We start from the raw sequence: 20,264 nt of genomic DNA, 5'->3' as shown, positions 1-20,264 counted from the left end.
TCTGATAATTGAGAAGGGAGACACCTTCTGAAGAGTTGATGCAACTACAGGAATGCAATCCTTTGCGATTTCACAAGATTTATTTGAAATGTTTTTTACATCATGCAATACTAAAATGTGACAAAATCTAATTGGAATTTAAATGTTTTTGTATAGGGATTACAGTATACTGAATATTGGGGGTGTGAGTGCTTACTGTGTTATAATGCTTTGGCATTGCTGAGGTTCTTGGCTGATGCCTTTTTAGCGGTTGACTTCAATCTTCTATGTACTAATTACGTAATGTGTAGAGACTTTAAAAAAAACTATTCTACAACATAATTTCTGTCCCTACCCTGGACCCTAACTTTCCAAAACAGTTGGAACAGACTGTTTTATTTTTTTTTGTTAACTGCCCCCTTCAATCATTTCCTATTTAAATGAATGTGCTACATTTTTCTTCACTTTTTTTTAACATTTCTGGCCTGCCTCCTGTTGCCATCTGTCACTACACAGCTTCATCAAGTTCACACCAGTCAATTGAACCAAAAAGTTGGCAAGTAATTATAAATTGAACTCTGAAATGTTGTTGTGTGTGTGCGCGCACTCAAATAGAATAGATGCCTGAGGCTGGTGGTTTGCAGCACATAAATCACATGCATTGTGCCTGCCACAACTCGGTGATGCGGCTGGTAGTCCTTATTTTGGTTTTCCATAAACCGCCAGTCTGCTGCTGAGAGGGGAGTTTGAGTGAGTGGTGCATCATCAATACAGTGGGATTTAAAGTAACTGTAGTTTGGGAAAGTGTACGACTTGTGCCCTCCATGTTGAGACCAAATAAATTTTGTTTTATACAGCAAACACAAGTTAGAATTTCATGTACAGGATTCTTGGACATTCACCTGTAACATTGTTCTTTCTGAATAGGAAAGTAGTTATGCTTTCAAAATGCCCCACCTGAAGCTATGGTTTTGGGGTGATGTGTGCATACTCGTTCTGACACATTCCTGACCCTGAAACCATTTGGACTCCAGGGGAATCGAGGGATTATGGGGATCGGGTGGGAAAGTGGTCGAAGATCAGACATGATCATCTTGAATGGCGGAGCAGGCTCGAGGGGCCGAATGGCCGACTCCTGCTCCTAATTCTTCTGTTCTTGCCACCTACTGATGAGTAGTGAAAATAGGGACAACTCATCACAGCAGAGGCTGAAAACATGAACTTGAATCACAGCTCGCTATCCTCAACCAACAAAACATAAATCTAATTTTAAACTTAATGGAATCTTTACTTCCATGTGCCCAGAAAATATAAACACAGCAAAAGGTGGTGGTTCAGGGTGAGTCCCATGCATCAATGATTAGGACTTTATGAAGCAGTGCACAGTCTCGAGTATAATGAATTAAAAGGACAAATTAAAACTAACCTCCGGAAAGAAGAAAAAACTTGTGCAGCACCTTATGTCCTGAAGATTTTCCAAAGCACTTCACACCCATGAATTACTTCTTGGGTGTTGTCACTGTTCTAGGTAAATAAAGCCGCTGACCAACATACTGCAAAGTCGCACAAACAGCAAATATGATGAATGACCAGTTAGTGTTTCTGATGGTATTGATTGAGCAACTCTGACAGTGCTGCACTGAAATGTCAGCCTAGATGAAGCGGAAGTTTCTAATCAAGATCTGGTCCCCCATTCCTGGCCCACTGGCTGTCCAGCATATCAACAGCAACTTCCACATAAACTGCACCTCAAGCACACTACACCCCACCCAGATAAGGTAACTTCCAAAGCCCTGAGGGCACCACCAATACCTGCCTGACTCTGCCACTCAATACATTCCTGAGGGTTGTCCATAAACCCAGCCATGTAGTAAAGCTTACTTGCTACAGTGTAACATGTAGACTTTATACCGTGAATGTAATGGTAACTATGCTGTACCCAAGAAGAAATTGCAATAGAGAGAGAGATGCCATTTCTGTTCCTCTGAACAGTGTAAATGGAGCTTTTGGTGCATTATTGTGATTTTTGTGTTTGGGGAAGAGGATGGGGAAAGAAATGTATCTTCTCAGTCCCATACCTTTGATACATTGTTGGTGTTTGTTAAGAGTGGTGAATTCAAAATTGAAGAAATAACTATTGAGCATGCAATTTTCTTCAAGATTTAAAACTTTTTCCATTACAAATGCATGTGATTTTGCAGATGTTGACTGCAAAAAAACTTGTGTTTCAAAAGTTGCAAAATATAATGCATTAAATCATTTTGAAGAATGTAAAACAGAAAAATGTGATTTTAAGTAAAGTTTGGAATCCAATTTTTTTTTTTGCAGGTCTCTATATAAAGCAACCCGGATAAAATTGTCTCTGGAAAAGAATTGTAATCTCATGGCTAGTGTACAGTGTTTCTTCCTTGTAAGCTGTTTAGTGTTCCTCTTGCCCCTTTCCTTTTCAGACACCATACACAAATCAGGAAAATGGAGTGACTGCACAACCCTGAATGTGTGACATTTTATTTTGCGGTTGCAGCAGTTTTTGCAGCAGAGCCTGAGATCCTGCTGTGTTTGGCCTGCTGTGATGTTCATTCAAGTAGATGAACTTGATTTTAGTCTTAAACATTTGTACGGTTCTGATGGGACCATTCTGAAAGTAGGAGCTTGTTCAATTTTACATTTGCAAGTATATGAATCGTGTGTTTTTCAGAGAAAATTGTATTTCTCATTACTTGCAATGGTTTTAAAAGATGAGGAAACAGTTTATTGCTGTGTTTTAAACGATCATCAATCCGACTGAGTTTATGGAATGTAAAATGGAAAGTCTATACCCTACCTTGTTAAAATTGTTTCTAATGTGTCCTGCTTGATTTTTTGCAAACAGGTTCCAACTCTCTGTGAAGACCTATTATCATCAGTAGATCAGCCGCTAAAGATCGCCAGAGATAAAGTAGTGGGAAAGGATTACTTACTTTGTGACTATAATAGAGATGGTGACTCATACAGGTGAGATCATTGAAATGGCAAAAATCTTGTAAACATTTTGTTAACCAAAATACCAGCACAAACTTTGCAGCAGTTAACATTTTGGTACTTAACTCGGGTGTACAACTTGCGCCCCCTGCTCCATCCCCAACTAGAGCCCAGGTAATCCAGCCCTTGAAGCCCTGAGAACTCCGCTGCTATTTACGCTTGCATTTCTCACTCGCTGATTTATCTGTTTGAATTTGATGGGCCTGTAAGTTTGGAAAGGAATTATTTTAGCACTGTTGGGTTGGAAAGGAATGTTGCATCATTGGTGGGTGAATCCTGAATCAGAATACCAAGGTCTTTTAGTATCAGTAACTTGAGATATATGCAAATTAATGGCAACATTGATTTAAACTTCATATGTGGCCCTGAGGCTCCATGACATGTAGTTGTGACCCAAGGAGATGAAAGTTTGGCTACCCCTAGCTTAAATTCTTTACATTGTTCCATTTTGAAGCCATTTGGAACTGTTCATATCTCAATGCAGTCATAGTCTCTAGGAAGCCTTATTTTAGTTTTACTTGTTACTGATTCCACTGATACTTTACACCCAGACTTAAGTAAGAAAGAAAAGAAAAAGTGTGAGTGCTAGCACTGAGCCAAGGCTGATACTAAACAAGGCATGTTGCCCATCCAGGCAAAAAACAAGACGTAGGAGCTCAGTGCCTGGGGAAGGGGCTATGTTCCCCATGGCATCTACATGATGATAATTGCAGTTTACCATGCCCATTGGATACATTTATCCAATAGCAAGTCATTTGGGATGACTCCCTTACCAGCATGGACAAGGCTCTGATCACCAATTGATTACCCTTGATAAAGGAGTATTATCTGCAGTCCAAGGTATCTTACTCTGTAGGCATACCTGCTTTTAAATGTCTAGTCTTCCACTAGGCTTGCCAGTAACACTCTTGAAGACCCTCTTTACAGAGAGATATCTCTAAAGTTCTGACAAAGGGTCATCGACCTGAAACTGGGCTGGATTTTCATTTGAGGAGGCGAGTAGGAGGCAGGACTACAACTTTCGGGGTTGTAGTCCCACCTCCATCGAGTTGTAGCCAACCCATGCGATTTTGACTTGGTTGACCTTGTTGAGCCCGCCCAGCGGGCCAATTAAGGGCCACCCGGCAACAGGTGATGTCACCGATTGATATTTCATCTGTCAAGACTTTTTGACAGATGAAATATCAGCGTTTGTCAGCTGTTTGAAGCTGTCAAACACTGACAATCTGTAATTCCTTCCTCTCAGGATGATTTAGAGATCTCTCCGGAACAGAAAGCTGAATGCTGCAATTTTTGACAGATCGCGGCCATTCTGCTTCCTGTGCCGGTGCGATGAGGGACTCCCGAGACCTGAAGCAAGGAAGGCTGTAAAGGTAAGTACATGTAAGTAAAACTTCTTTAAGCACTTTACACATACCAAACACACTTACCATTTCACTCATGCACCCATCACTCACCTGAACACCGGACATCTCGACCCCTTCAGCCCGACTGCCCGCCACCTCTAACTTGGCGTGGTTTGGAGCCGTCAGGAATCCCACACTTCAGGGATAAAAATAGGGATTAGGCTAAAAACTGCCTGTTAACTACCTGTTGACAGGCAGTTAATTGGCACTAATCCCCTTCCCGCCTCGGGGAGGTGGGTCCCAGTGCGGGGCGGGTACCCGCCTCCTTTGAAACTGGCTTGGGGGCGGGATGGGTTCGTGCCCCGCGATTTGGGGATTTTAACCCCCCACACACCTCCAATCCCGCCTCCACGGCCCAATGAAAATCCTGCCCGTTAACTCTGTTCCTCTCTCTACAGATGCTGCCTGACCTGAGTATTTGCAGCATTTTCTGTTTTTTATTTCAGATTTCCAGCATCGGCGGTATTTTGCTTTTGATATCTCTCTGTAGTTGATTATATATAGATCAGAAGAGCCTCGGGCTTTTGGTTCGATACCTCTGATCCAGCGGATGGCAAGGTTCCTTATGTGACAGGAAGGAAGGTTTCACACTTGGGTTAAAAAGAACTGCTTTTGTTACTTTTCTGATTGAAAAGTACTGGATACTGGTACTGCTGGCCATGGAAGAAATCAATCATGCCCCAGATTCTTGCTTGTTCCACTTAATTTGTCACTCGAGTAACAGGCAGTGAACTACACATTTAATGGAGCAGGTTTAAGCTACTTTATTTAGTTTTCGGATAGCCTGGTGAGCTTTGTAGTGTGCAGATAAAACTAGAAATGGAAAATATCTGCACATTTCACTTCTTCAAAAGCTCAATCTAGTCTCTCTTCTTTCGTATGGTAGTAGCAAATCAGATGTCAATATCTCTAAATCAGATATCCAGGCCAAAGCTTCCGGTGTAACAGAGTGGGTATCTTGTAGGTTGCCTGTGAATTTCCTCTGAGGGCAGTGCTCAATGATGTGCTCCAGGGTCTAATTAGGAGCTCCGCAGTCGCATGATGGGGATGCTTTAATCTTCCATCTATGTTTAATGTAGTTAATTTAGTTTTAATGGCTTTTAAAAATGGTGCCACTTTAGTTTTGTCTTTCATATTGTTTTAATTAAATAAAGTCTGCCAATTTTTGGATTGATGTGGATTGTCCAGTAACGTGGCACAAGATGACTAAATCAGGAATTCTGGAATTAATCCATGCTGTTTTTAGGAAGCAATGGAATATTCTATTCTTCACACATGGATCACGATGTTCCTAAAGATCTGTAAGTGGTAAGGGACATTGCCGGATGTTAAATCAACCTTTCTGAAATTCTGATACATGTATTCAGTACTGACGCACTATCTAACACAATATCTGGGACAAGATCTAGTTTCTGAAAGAAATACATTTGGGACTTCAGATTTCTCATGTTGTTTTCTTCTGAGTTTAACACAAGCTTTCTTTCCTGAATTTCTCTCTCAAATGAAATCCTTATGGGGAAACTGGTGCCAGCTACACAGTTTGAAATCGTTAGCTTCAGCAAAAAGCATTCTCTGTGGAAATAATACATTTTCTTTCTAGTCACAGTGACTCGGGCCATGTGGATTTCTGTTGCACACATAAAATGCACTTTAACTTGTTAACCTAGTTTTTAATCCCATTCTAGCTATCCATATATAAAATGTTTGTAGAGTGATTTTCGTGAGGTTGACTGGCTCCAGATAAGCTCCCTGGCTGGTCTGAAGTTGTATTCCCTGTTTAAAAATGCGTGGACACATTCCAGGATGCAGGCGTCTCTTCCCTGTTGGCAATATCACTGGAGTGATGGAGACCTGAAATCGGGGGTGTCTGCCATTGCAAATTAAATAGCCTGTTTAAAAGTTAATATAATGAGTGCAACTGAAAGCCATATGGTCCAAGCCATTCTGTTTGTGGGGCGGAAAGCAGAATAGAATGAGTAAAAAATATATTCTTCCTGCATAGTCCTAGGAGGAAAGAAGAGAAAGGTGGAAGGAAATTGAATAAAAAACACACTCTTTTCCTTCCCCACCCCCCCCCCTTCGACTTTCCATCTCCTCCTAGTTTAAACCTGTACACCATGTGATTTGCATTTATAAGTTCTGTTTTTGAGCTGTGTTGTGTTGAGACTGAGGCAAATAGGCATCATTGTGACCTGACCCCAGTGCAGCTCATTATTCTCTCGAGTTGATTTAGTTGTAATTATTGAATATGGAATGCTTGGCATCTATTGTTGCCATGGCAGTTGGAGCTCTTGATGTATTTTGCAAATTAAAATGTGCAACATATGCTCGCATAATACTGCGGGACGCTGACGATCACATGTTCTTAATCTGAAAGAACATTTGCCAGAGTTTAGTGTCTATAAATTTTAATGCTCACTGTGCAATTTGTGGTGTTCAAACGCACTAATGTTCACCAAATGGCTTCAGTAAGAGTCACAATTTTCAAAAACAAAATATGTATTTGTTTGGAGTTACGAAAATGGAAAGCTTGCATTTAATTGAAAGCAATTTTATTTCAGTTTTTAAATTTTTTTATGCCTACTGTACCACAGACCATTCTCCAGGGAGAGGACAGCTGGCATTATGTTCTACTCTTCTAGCAGTGCAGTTCCATAGCCACCTGTTAGGAGACCAGGCTCTCTCGCCATTTTTCTGTTGCCCCAGCCACCAAAACTATATGTTAGAGCTCTGCTTTCAGTAAAAACTTAATGGGAATGTCTTTAAAGTGCTTCTAATAAGACTGTACTTCCCAAGAAATTAACACCCCACGTCTATTACCACATAGACTGATTTACTTCTTACTCACATTCTGATGGTTTAAAACCCTGGCGCCCCCCTCCCCCCAAAAAAATTCTCTTGGTCTTGGCAGTTTAAAATATTTTGGACCAATACTATGCCAGCCATTTGATTAAGATGTCTATGCAATGAATGTTGGGGAGGAAATGTACTGGCACAGAATTCAAAATTAGTCATGACTTTTTCAAAACCTTGTTCTGGTTAGAGACTAGATTTCTTCTCTGAGCAACACTAACTAGCCATGATAGACACTAGAGAATCTAAAGCTTGCAGTTGGGGTCTTTCAAAAACTTCTCAAAGCACTTCATATGAAATGAATTACTTTGAAGGGCAGTGACTGTCATGTAGATGGACAGCAGCAGCCCACTAATAGTGATGAGATGAATGACCAGTTCATGTTTTGGTGTTTGTTGAGGGAGAAATGTTGTCCAGGACACAGAGAACTCCCACTGCTCTTCAAACAGTGCCACAGGGGCTTTAAGGTTCACCATAATAGGTACAGGGAACTCTCGTTTAAACGGCACCTAAATATCCAGAATTCTCTATTAACCGGCAAAATTCATACTCCGAAAACAACACCTCAATAACCGGAAATGTTGCCGAGTCCGAGTCTCCCGCGGTGGCCGAGTTAGTCAGTGGGGGTAGTTCTCCAAACTGCCACTACTCGGCTTCTTGGTGCTGTCGGAAGTCCAATTACTGTATACCGCACATTTCTTGATTTTTTAATTTTTGTTTTTTAAAAATAGCCTCGGTAGATAACCCTCTCATCATCTGGAATTTTTAATCAACAGGCACCTTCCCGGTCCCGTCGGTGCCGGATACCAAAGAGCTTCCTGTACCTTGGATTTAACCTGCCATCCTATGGCTAGCAGCTCTGACAATGTAGCACTCCTATGGTCTTGTACTGGAACTTCAGCCAAGACCCTGTGCTTAAGTCTTGGAGTGGCGCCTGAACCAAGAACTTTCTGACGCAGAGCTGAGAGTGCTGCTAACTGAGGAAGCTGAGGTTCTTTTGGGAAAGGAAAATGAACCTGAAATAGTGCATCTTTAATCATACTGGCATCTCGTTTTATTTCTTATGGGCCAAAACGAATGAATGTATCACGACTTGCTTGAGAGTAAGTTTACAATAGTTTTAGATCAAAACATTGGCAGCCAGAGGGTGAAGGGAAAAAGATTTCCAGCAGACAGTCTCTTGAGTTTATGCAGTATGTTGCAAGCTTGAATATGGACTGAGGCTGTTTGGATACGTTCTTGAGGCGTCTGAATAACATGATAGATTAATCAAAAACAAGTTGATTGAACCTTTGGCAAGGAAAGCCCCAGTTTCAGAGCATATGGCAGGTTTCTACCTTGCTGCAAGCCCGGCCATGTTAATGCTGTTGCATCATTTTTCAGATACATTTCAATATTTCAAAAACCTTAGTGACCTTTCACTCCAGTCTTCGTTTCTGAAACAAATCTCATTTCTTCCATTGGAACGCCACTTTGTCTCTTTCTCCGATGTCAAAAGAAAAAAATGATAGCCAGCAGTCTTCTTGGAACAGTGGGGTCTAATGTGTTAAGTTTACCAGGGTCTTCAACTTGTGCTTGTGCCTGTGCTTGCTGTGCAGACCTTTCACTCACTGCAGTTGGTAACATCTGTGTTTAATATTTTGTGTCCTTTTTCTTGTTCTTTATAGTATGACCATATAAATAAACAAGCTTTATACCACGTAAACATGGATGAAGTCTGCCAATTATTTTTACAAGACAACTTTTTTAACCACTTGTGTTTTTAAATCAGTTTGCAATAGTTCTTTAGAAATAAAATCGCATCATAAACATTTTAAATAAATACCAAGTATTAGCTGAAAACTGAAGGTTTGCTCTAACAGAATTCTGGTGGGTCAAAATATTGTAGTGGTGTAACTTTGGATGTGAAGATATTTTCATTTTTGAGAAATGAAATACATATTACGTTAATACAGAGGTACATCACTGTACAGTATAAGGTAACAAAAAATAGAGGATCAAGATTGGAAGAAACCTAGGCGACTAAAGGTCAGAAGTATCTTAATAGTATGACAATAGTTGGAAAGGCAAATAATAAAATGTTGAGATGTGCAAGCAGATCTGTGGAATATTTAAGACCAAGGAAGTGAAACTAACAGTTTATGAAGCATCAGTAAGACCACCCATGGTGTATTATGGCCAGGCTTATGGGAAAGCAGTAGAACCCTTTAGAGCACCGCAACAAAGATGATTCTGTATTTAAAATTATCAAACTATATTGAGGACTAAGGAAATTAAATTAATTCAAGAAAAAATGCTAAGGGACACTATTCTATTTGTTAAAATGAAGACACTCAATAGGCTAAGTGTAGAGGGGAATGTATTGTGTAAAATGAGGATAGAAGAAGCAAAGGACAGGAATACAACCTTAAAACAATTGGCAGGAATTGCTGTCAGGAATAATTTGCATCTCCAATCATGGTACAGGAAACTTTGGTTTATCCGGAGGTTAACTGTCCGGAATGCTTGAGCCACCGGCAAAAATCAGGAGCCGTTTCGTTAGGTTTTTTTTCTTTTCGTTACTTTTTTTTCCACCAGTCAGGCTCTGCAAGGTCTCGCTGAAGCTGTTGCTAAGCTACAGAGACGCTTGCAAGGTACAGCCGACTGTTTTGAAGCTGTTGCTAAGCAACAGGGTTTGTTGCCAGATACGGAGCTCAAAATCTCCGTATGTTTCAACATTAGCGCTGGTTTGTCCGGCAGTTTTGATGGGACGGCAACAGCTCGGTCCTGTCGGTGCCGGATATCACAAAGTTTCCTGTAAATTGTTTAATTGTAGAAGAGCGCCGTCTGTCCATTCAGAAAGTATTCACAATACTAAATTACTTTGTACAGGCTAAATAAAGTGATAAACCGAAATAAAACCATAGGTGGGATACTATACACCACAATCGGCACATCACAATACATACAACATTCATTTTCAGATAATATTGATGTGGTATCATGGACTGGCTTAAAAAATTAAATGGTTAAAAAAAATCTGTTTGCCCAGGCACTGGTGGAAAATTCTTGGGAAGATGGAGTCTCTGGTGGCAAATACATAATTGAGTAATCTCAGAATTCTGCACATCTCCATCCATATCAGTTTGATGAATAGTGACTGAGCACTAGACTTAGGTTATAAAGATATTTCCCTCTGAGGTTCAATCAATTTATTTGAATATAAGTTAAGCTAACAAAATATTAATACTCAACATCTTAATAAACAATGAGATAATGGTTTATAGTAGCCTGCTTACTTTAGCACTGACAGTAATCAGAAAGCATTTTCATCTGTTTCCTCATACTAGGCGGGTGTAAATAATAAATCCCTAGATCTAAAAGAATCTGTTAGCGGTGAATCAGGCTAGCTGTGTCTGAGCAGCCATTTTAATTTTCAGGAAAGCACTTGGATCCATTTAAAAGACATGAGATGTAACCTAACAAGTAAGAAAATTCAATTTCTGTCATGTACATTCTAGAAAACCAAATTAGAGGAACATCACTCAATAGATGGGGAAGGAATAAAGTATTTCACTGGAAAGTGTGTGTGAACCGTTTTTTTTTTTTTTATTAAAGCAAAAACAAACTTTCTCTAGCCTAAGAGGAGAGATTCCAATTTGTGTCTGTCAAAAAGCGGCCTGCTGGCGATCTGTCACTTAAAGGTCCCCAACCAGAAAGGGTTGGCTCGGGTGATTCGTTGGGTCAATCTCTGGGTATTGCCATTAACATGAGGAGGAAAATGGTCTTAATTGCAAATCATTGTGCAAAAGTACTCAAGATTTTGATTCTGATCGCACCACTCCTGGTGTGGCCACCAGTCGGTTTTTCTTGCAGTTACAGATGACCCAGATGATCTCTAGGAGATAGCTGAATGCAATTGTCAGTCAAACTGCCACTCACCCCCTGCTGTCCTAGTAGACAGCTGTGGAACTAGACAGGTAGCCTGCTCTCAAACCTATTTTGTGCAATCAAACAACTGTGTATTTGCAGATTTACTGGCTAGTACACAGTTTTTATTTTGAAGTAAACAAAGTGCCCACAAGAGGCTTTGCAATGAGCCCCTGTTTCTGATTGCCGTGCTGTTTTCTTTCTTAGGTCGCCTTGGAGTAATAAATATGATCCTCCCCTGGAAGATGGTGCCATGCCATCAGCTCGCCTGCGGAAACTGGAAGTTGAAGCCAACAAAGCATTTGATCAGTACAGAGACCTGTAAGTCTGAAATCCACTTAAGTTTTATATCATTTTCTGCACTACTTTCAATCCAGTAGCTCTGAATTTAACCAAAAATAGACAGACATTTTGTCTATTGCAAACTGTTTTAAATCTCATGGGCTTTTTAAAACCTCATCTTGGAACACCAAGTCATTTGGCCCACCTGTTTTACATTGAAATAATCTTTGGATTAGTGTATTCTAATCAGTGATGACCTCTTCAAATGGTTACCTGGAATTTAGGCTGACTTCAGATTGTGGCTGGCTAAAGATAGAGGGGGCAAAATTGGGTCGTGCCCCCGCGCCCAAAATTCACTGGTAGTGCCCCAAGAGAGAGGCGGAGTGATACTGGAAGCCCTATTTGGGCGCTGCGAGTGAATATCGCGGCGCTGCTGCAGCACGTCGTCCGGCGGTACTGCAGGCCTTCCCTTACTAAAGGGGAGGGGCCTAGCGGAGCGCAACCCGGGACCCAGCTGGGCCACCAGGGATCGGAGTGCTGGCAAAAGAGCCCGGCACTCCAGCCTACAGCAGGATCTTGACAGATTCCAGTGACAGGTTAACATTTTTGCCATAAATACCAGACAATGACCATCTCCAATAAGAAAAGGTCGAGCCACCTCCCCTCCAACCTTCAAATGGCACCACCATCACAAAATCTCCCACCAACATCTTGGGTATTACCACTGACCAGAAATTTCTCTGGGCCAGCCATGTCAACATTATGGTTACAAGAGCAGGGCAGAGGCTAGGTACTCTTGATCCCTCAAAGCCTATCCACCATCTGCAAAGCTCAAGTCAGGAGTATAGTGGAATATTCACAACTTGCCTGCCACAACAACATTCAAGAAGCTTGACACCATCCACGACAATGCAGTCCACTGCAATGGCCCCTATCCCACTGGACTGCATATCCACCCCTTTACCACCAGTGCAGTGTGGTTACAGTATGCACTATCTACCAGATACGCTGCAGCAAGTTACCAGCATCTCAGCCCTTCGGTCTCTACCACCACCAAGGACAGGAGTAACAATATCATGAGGACACCAGCACCTCCCACGTTAAGTCACACACCATCCCAAGTTGGATGTGTACGGTCAGACCTCCATCAGTGGATCAAAATCCTGGAATTCCCTACCTAACATCATCATGGGAGCACCATCACCACAAGGACTACAGTGGTTCAAGGAGGTGAAGGTGGTCCATATCCCGAGAGCAAATAAAAAAAAAAAAACAGGATTTCCACTTTCATTGCAAAACAAATCAAGGAGGAGGAGAATAACCTAATTCCCAACAGATCAGTGGAACAATGAACAAAACATATTTTCATGTTTTTTGCTGCTTTGCTGATGTCCTAATTAGTGTCCTTCTATTCCAGCCAAGTCAGTCATCTGAAGTAACATTTGTGTAGTTTCCAACATTTTTTATATATTATATGCAAAATCAGGGAGACAGGATCGTTATACAACTGATATCGGGAACTCATTAGGGCTTTGTAGCAACACAGCCGGTCACAGGTGCAATGCAACTTGACATTCCACTGTAGAATTTTGTATTTAGTGGAAACTCCGAATGCCATTAAGAGACTCCGGGGGAAAAATTCAGTTGATTTGCGCCTCCCATTAGCGCTCTAAGACGGGGTGCAAAGCAACTAGTGTCTGGGCGCGACGCTGCTAGCACCTCCCACGAAATTCAGCGGGAGGTTAGCGGCGGTGGTGCTGCGCCTCTGGTGGTGACGTCATCGCCCTGCGCAGCACCCCGGCCGCGATCTTCGGTTGCGCCCCCTGACTTACCGCCGGAAGCCATGTCCAACAGGGTCAAGGGGGCCTACCTGCGGCCGGGGCGGCGCAAATTAAAGGGGAGGTGCCGGGCGGCCATTTTTGTTGCTGGCTGCCTTCCAGCACCTGCCCCCGGCCTCCTGTGCAGCCCCCCCCCCCCCGCCACGGGGTGCCGGCTGCGCTCCTCAAGTGCCGGCAAAAGTGCTTTGAGGGATCAAGAGTACCTAGCCTCTGCCCTGCTCTTGTAACCAACTGACTTTTTTTTCCCGGAGTCTCTTAATGGCATTCGGAGTTTCCACTAAATACAAAATTCTACAGTGGAATGCCAAGTTGCATTGCACCTGTGACCGGCTGTGTTGCTACAAAGCCCTAATGAGTTCCTGATTATCAGTTGTATAACGATCCTGCCTCCCTGACTTTGCATATAATATATAAAAAATGTTGGAAACTACATAAATGTTACTTCAGATGACTGACTTGGCTGGAATAGAAGGACACTAATTAGGACATCAGCAAAGCAGCAAAAAACATGAAAATATGTTTTGTTCATTGTTCCACTGATCTGTTGGGAATTAGGTTATTCTCCTCCTCGATTTGTTTTGCAATGAAAGTGGAAATCCTGTCTTTTTTATTTGCTCTCGGGATATGGACCACCTTCACCTCCTTGAACCACTGCAGTCCTTGTGATGGTGCTCCCATGATGATGTTAGGTAGGGAATTCCAGGATTTTGATCCACTGATGGAGGTCTGACAGTACACATCCAACTTGGGATGGTGTGTGACTTAACGTGGAGGTGCTGGTGTCCTCATGATATTTCTACTCCTGTCCTTGGTGGTGGTAGAGACCGAAGGGCTCTGAGATGCTGGTGAAACAAGCTTGGTGACTTGCTGCAGCGTATCTGGTAGATAGTGCATACTGTAACCACACTGCACTGGTGGTAAAGGGGTGGATATGCAGTCCAGTGGGATAGGGGCCATTGCAGTGGACTGCATTGTCGTGGATGGTGTCAAGCTTCTTGAATGTTGTTGTGGCAGGCAAGTTGTGAATATTCCACTATACTCCTGACTTGAGCTTTGCAGATGGTGGATAGGCTTTGAGGGATCAAGAGTACCTAGCCTCTGCCCTGCTCTTGTAACCATAATGTTGACATGGCTGGCCCAGAGAAATTTCTGGTCAGTGGTAATCCCCAAGATGTTGGTGGGGGATTTTGTGATGGTGGTGCCAGTTGAAGGTTGGAGGGGAGGTGGCTCGACTTTTTCTTTATTGGAGATGGTCATTGTCTGGTATTTATGGCAAAAATGTTAACCTTTCACTGGAATCTGTCAAGATCCTGCTGTAGGCTGGCATGTGCCACCTCATTGCCAGAGGAGTTGTGACTGGAGCTGAACACTGTTGAATTGTCAGCGAACAGCCCCACTTCTGACCTTGTGACCGATGGGGCCTTGATTTAACATCTCATCCGAAAAAACAACGCCTCGGATAACGCAACACTCCCTCAGTGCTGCTGAGTGCCATGTGCTCATGTCCTGGAGTGGGGCAGACATGTGCAACCACCTTCTTCAGGCATGTGTGCTATCAACTGAGTCAAGCTAGCACTTATAATAAGGTTTTCTACAGTCACTGAATGTCCAGCTGCTAGCAAACTATCCTCAGAAAAATATAATAGAAATGGAAATGTAGATTGCCATCCAGGGGGTATTTGATTCAAACCTAAACTGATTCGTGTCAGCAAAAGGGGCTGCAAAATAAGTAAGAACAGACTTTGTGTCGTCTAATATATAGTTTGCATATTTTACAAGGAACAAGGCTTGTCTATAAAAACTGAAAATTGCTTGCCCTCTGGTAGATTTTTCGTATTCAAGTAAATTTTGGGGGACGGGGGGGTTTCAGCAAAATCTGGCATTTGACAAAGCACCACTATTATGTTATAGAATATTATACATTTAAGATGTGCTGTGTCCTGCCAGTATTTTCCCTAGAGTTTAATGCATAACAGATTTTTCCATCTCTGTGCGATGCTGCATTCATTCCATGGCTTATTCACCAAGCAGTAGTTGTATAAAATGAAACATTTAAAAAATATTAACTTGATCTGTATGCAGCAGGCCAATTATTTCATTAATTTTGGAATGGATCCATGCTGAAGCATCGTCACCAGACGACACCAATAGTCACATGCGTGAAAGTGCCGGTATTTTCTAGCTGATGTACAATAATTTGGGGGGGGTGGGGGGGGGGTGGTGTGTGTGTGTGTGAGAGAGAGACACATTTTTATATGTATTTTTAAAATTCATTTATTCTCTGGATGTGGGTGTCGCTAGCAAAGCCAGGATTTGTTGCCTGTCCCTCGTTGCCCTTGAGAAGGTGGTGGTAAGCTGCCACCTTGAACTGCTGCAGTCCATGTGGTGAAGGTATTCCCACAGTGCTCAGTTAGGCAGGAAGTTCCAGGATTTTGACCCAGCGACGATGAAGGAACTGCGATATGTGTCCAAGTTAGGATAGTGTGTGACTTGGAGGTGATGGTGTTCCCATGCACCTGTATGTATGTATCTGTATGTGTATCTGAGGAAAGATGTTCTTGTCATGGGAGTGCAGCGAAGATTCACCAGACTGATACCTGGGATGGCAGGAATGACGTATGAAGAGAGATTGGGTCGATTAGGCTTATATTCGCTCGAGTTTAGAAGAATGAGAGGGGATCTCATTGAAACTTAAAAAATTCTAACAGGACGAGACAGACGAGATGCAGGAAGGCTGTTCCCGATGGTGGGGGAGTCCAGAACCAGGGGTCACAGTCTAAGGATAAGGGGTAAGCCATTTAGGACAGAGATGAGGAGGAATTTCTTCACCCAGAGAGTGGTGAACCTGTGGAATTCTCTACCACAGAAGACAGTTGAGGCCAATTCATTCAATATATTCAAGAAGGCGTTTGATATATTTCTTAAGGCTAAGGGGATCAAGGGATATGGGGAGAAGGCAGGGACAGGGTACTGAATTTGGATGATCAGCCATGATCTCATTGAATGAATGGTGGAGCAGGCTCGAGGGGCCGAATGGCCTACTCCTGCTCCTATCTTCTATGTTTCTATAGTGTATCTTCCCCAGATAAGAAAGAAAGAAACATGGCTCTCGGATCATTGCAATGAATCCTTCGGCCAGTGACCCACCCCTACCCCCCCCCCCCCCCCCCCCCACAAGGTGCATTCCATTGTCCCAGGAGGCAAAGTCGAACAGAAGGCTTTAAGGTGATGATCTTGAGAGGCAAAGCATTTTAAATGCATTGTGCTTATCCGTGCCCCATGGGTGATGCAAGTACGTAGTTTATTTTTTTACCTATTATAGACTGAGTGGATCAGTTCCAGACTTTCATGTCTCTCAGCCAAGCCCCGTTTTCGATTGCCCTTCAGCACTGCCTTGTTCTGTATTTTTTGAGATCTAAAAATACACAGTTAACCTAAAGCTTTTCAAAAGCTAGCTAGGCTTGTTCTATCCAAAGGCAGAAACTATGCATTTGTAAGCGCTTATGTTTAAAAACTTTCAGGGAAACTCTCAAATTAATAAACAATATTACACTTGCCACTAACAGCTGCTTCATATTTAGTGGATTTGGTTTTTGTTTAATTTCTGAGCACTTAACTTTCCATTCCAAGTGCCACAATGGTCTGATGCTGTTGTTGGTCCCATGTTATTCATAAACTGCTGTTGACCTTTTTATATACTGCTCCACAAGCTTTTTGATGCACATTAACTTAACATTCTGAAGTTGCCATTGCTTCTCATGTAATGGTGTTTACATAGTATTTGGCATCTATTATATTAGATGCCTTGTAGAAATTGAGTGATTCCAGAAGGCATTAATTATCTGTAATGGAGCACACCTCAAAAAGTCAAGTGAAGTTAGTACTGCGGGCATTCCTGTTAATTTTTGGGGGTTTTAAAATGGATTCAGATTACTGACTACTCCCATAAGCAGAGCTCGCATTCCCTATAAACCGCAGTGTTTTTTTTTCATGCCTAATATCTAGATAAATTAGTGAGACTTGGAGTCGAACCAAGAACCCTGGTCACCATACTCCACCTTACTAGAATATATCACATCCTCTATACTGCACAAGGTGAAGAATATACACTCACTCTGACTGCACTTCTGTATACAAACTAATGGACACATTTGTGTAACATTAAACAGGTAAATGAACAGTACAAATAGTATACTTACAGTAATCACATTTTGCTGTTCTCTTCAAAATGTCAAAATAACACAGCTGCTTCTACTGCGCTAGCCTTCAACATAAAGTTGACCCTTGAAATGCAGTCAGCCCTCTGATTAGTTTCATACCCGACAGCCTCAGAGTGACTACTTTCTGGTTGAATGACAGCCAAGATTTATTTCCAAATTTCTTTGAAGATATCCCAGAACAAAGGGAACTAAAAGTAAGTATTCCTCACAACTGCTTTTTGGTGGTTAGATTTTCATAGGTTTCAAAACAGCATCTGCTTACATAAATGCAGCCGTTAAACACGGACTGTAAACAGCCCCACAGGATACATGTAACTGAATGGAATGGTTCGACCCATTGAGCCCTTCCAAACGTTTAGAATGATCTGAGACATATGTCCCCATCCAAGGCCATCTCGTAGTTACAGGCACAGTCCAGTTGATGCTTATTAGACCACTATGAACACGGAAAGGCAATAACATCCATATATCAGTGCCTTTGGAATGGCCTTTTGCATACTAAATCATATATATTCTCTGTAACCTTCAGAATCAGCTAGCAGTACTTGATCATACTGTGACCCAAAAAAGGAATTCAATAAATAATTCATCATAGACAAAAAGTATTTTTGTCACATTCTGCATCATTTTTAAATCTAATTTGAAAATTCAATTCTGAGGCATTTTCATTTGAGTGATTATCGGAGATTATCACAATGTTGCAAATGTGAATGGTACCGCCTGAAACATAACATTGTCTTTCTCTTTCAGAGGCTGAGTTACTTGCTGTGTGCATTGTCAGCATTTACTTGTTTCATTTCAGAAATGTTATTGAATTCCTAAAACTGCCAGTGAAAACTCTATGAAAACTTATGAAAAGATTTCTCCTGGGAAATGACTGTCACAACATTATGGGGAATGTACTCATTGATACATGGAACAAAGGAGCCTTATGTTTATGTAGTTGACTGATGAACTTGAGGCTTAAAATAAATATCTAAAATTTAACAACCTGTGTTCTCAAGGCAGCCTGATCTTAATATATAACTTTTTTAAATTACCCTGTGACTGGCAGATATTTTGAAGGAGGAGTCTCTTCTGTCTACCTCTGGGACTTAGACCACGGTTTTGCTGGTGTGATACTCATCAAGAAGGCTGGTGATGGATCAAAAAAGATCAAAGGCTGCTGGGACTCTATACATGTGGTGGAAGTTCAGGTACATCCTTGAGGGAAACTGGTAGATGCTGGTTAGAGCTAGTTAAGTTTCTGAAGTATTTGAAGATCACTGATTGCATGCTGAGAACTTGAGGCATGCTATGTAATTCAAGGTTCTGAGTTTAAAAGTTGTGCAGACTGCTAGCTGTCATCTAACTCTAACTTCTGTGTCATGATGCACCTTCACATCGAAAGTGTCCCACCAGCAGCAGGGTGCAGTACTCCTGCCATTGCGGATTATAATACAAAGTGGGTCAACCAGCACTTCTCGTGTCCTGACTGCAGACCTGAAAACAAATGCCTCTTTCTAATGGCTTTTCAACTGGAGACTAGAAGCACATTGACAGTGGAAAATGCAGAGTGAAGGTTGCAGGTCTCTGCCTGAGCGTCACTCTTCCAGAGCTACGCAATGTTCAAATGTTGTTTGAAACTGTTCAAAAACTTTGTGAAAGATATCGCAGGTTGGCTTCCTTGCCATGTAACATATTGTGAAGTGGGTCCATTTTGCTAACTACAGGAAACTCTCGATTTACCGGCACCTAAATAACCGGAAATCTCTGTTAACCGGCAAAATTCAGGAGTAGGTTCAGGTAAGTTACTTCATATTAGTGGCCGTTCCTGGATCTGTGGCCATGTAACCGGGGTTCCTGCACCTGTTGCATAGCAACAGGGACGCCTGGCTCTTGTGGTTGGGGTTCCTGCACCTGTTGCATAGCAACAGTGACGCCTGGATCTGTTGCAGTGTATGGGGCTCTCGTACCTTTTACAATACCTCTCTGTAATCCGGACTTTTGGATAAACCGGCACCACGCCGGTCCCGTTGGTGCCGGATAAAAAAAAGTTTCCTGTAGTATCATGTACAAAAAAATCTGATATTTACCTGAATATGAATCCTCACCAAGCTCACAATCCACTATGGATTTGTCATCTTGGCACACCATCACAGCTATTCTACGTGGTATCAATATGGAATCCCAACACTACCTAGTCCCCTTAAACATGTCCAAGCTTCACAGTCACTACTCTTTGTTACTTTACAGCTTTGCTTTAACATCTGCACCAAGTGTACAGACCATAACCTTTAGGACCGTAGAGAAACAAAACCTTTAATGGATTCCTGTGAAATTGTCCGAGTTACGTAGGGACAGGAGTGGGCCATTCAGCCACTTGAGCCTGTTCTGTCATTCAGTTCGATCATGGCTGTTCTGTACCTCCGCTCCATTTACCCACCATTAATCCATATCCCTTTTGATGCCCTTACCCAACAAAAATTTATCAATCTCAAGTCTTGAAAATTTCAATTGGCCCAGCATCCACAGCCTTCTGGGGAAGAGTGTTCCAGATTTCCACTCCCATTTGTGTGGGAAAAGTGCTGCCTGATTTCACTCCTGAGTGGCTTGGCTCTAATTTTAAGATTTTGCGCCCCTTGTTCTGTATTCCTCCACCAGAGGAAATAGTTACTCTGTATCTACCATATCGAATCCATTTGTCATTTTAAATACCTCGAATAGATCACTTGAAGGAATACAAACCAGGTTTATGCAACCTGTCCTAATTTAAC

The 20,264-nt window shown here is 42.0% G+C and overlaps 1 protein-coding gene across 1 annotated transcript in view; it reads left to right on the top strand.

Moving 5' to 3' along the window:
- The window catches only part of capzb (capping actin protein of muscle Z-line subunit beta), a 98,749-nt gene that overhangs the window by 55,342 nt on the left and 23,143 nt on the right, over window positions 1-20,264 (top strand). Inside the window, exons 3-5 of the mRNA XM_085967041.1 lie at window positions 2,852-2,973; window positions 11,376-11,489; window positions 18,563-18,704. Of these exons, the coding sequence (XP_085823167.1) occupies window positions 2,852-2,973; window positions 11,376-11,489; window positions 18,563-18,704 (378 nt within the window). The remainder of the gene's footprint in view (window positions 1-2,851; window positions 2,974-11,375; window positions 11,490-18,562; window positions 18,705-20,264) is intronic.

This window comes from Somniosus microcephalus, chromosome 25, assembly GCF_052327205.1.
Source record: "Somniosus microcephalus isolate GS21.2 chromosome 25, FLI_Smic_1.0, whole genome shotgun sequence".
NCBI classification, from domain to species: Eukaryota; Metazoa; Chordata; class Chondrichthyes; order Squaliformes; family Somniosidae; genus Somniosus; species Somniosus microcephalus.
This window is presented reverse-complemented; position numbering and strand designations above follow the sequence as displayed.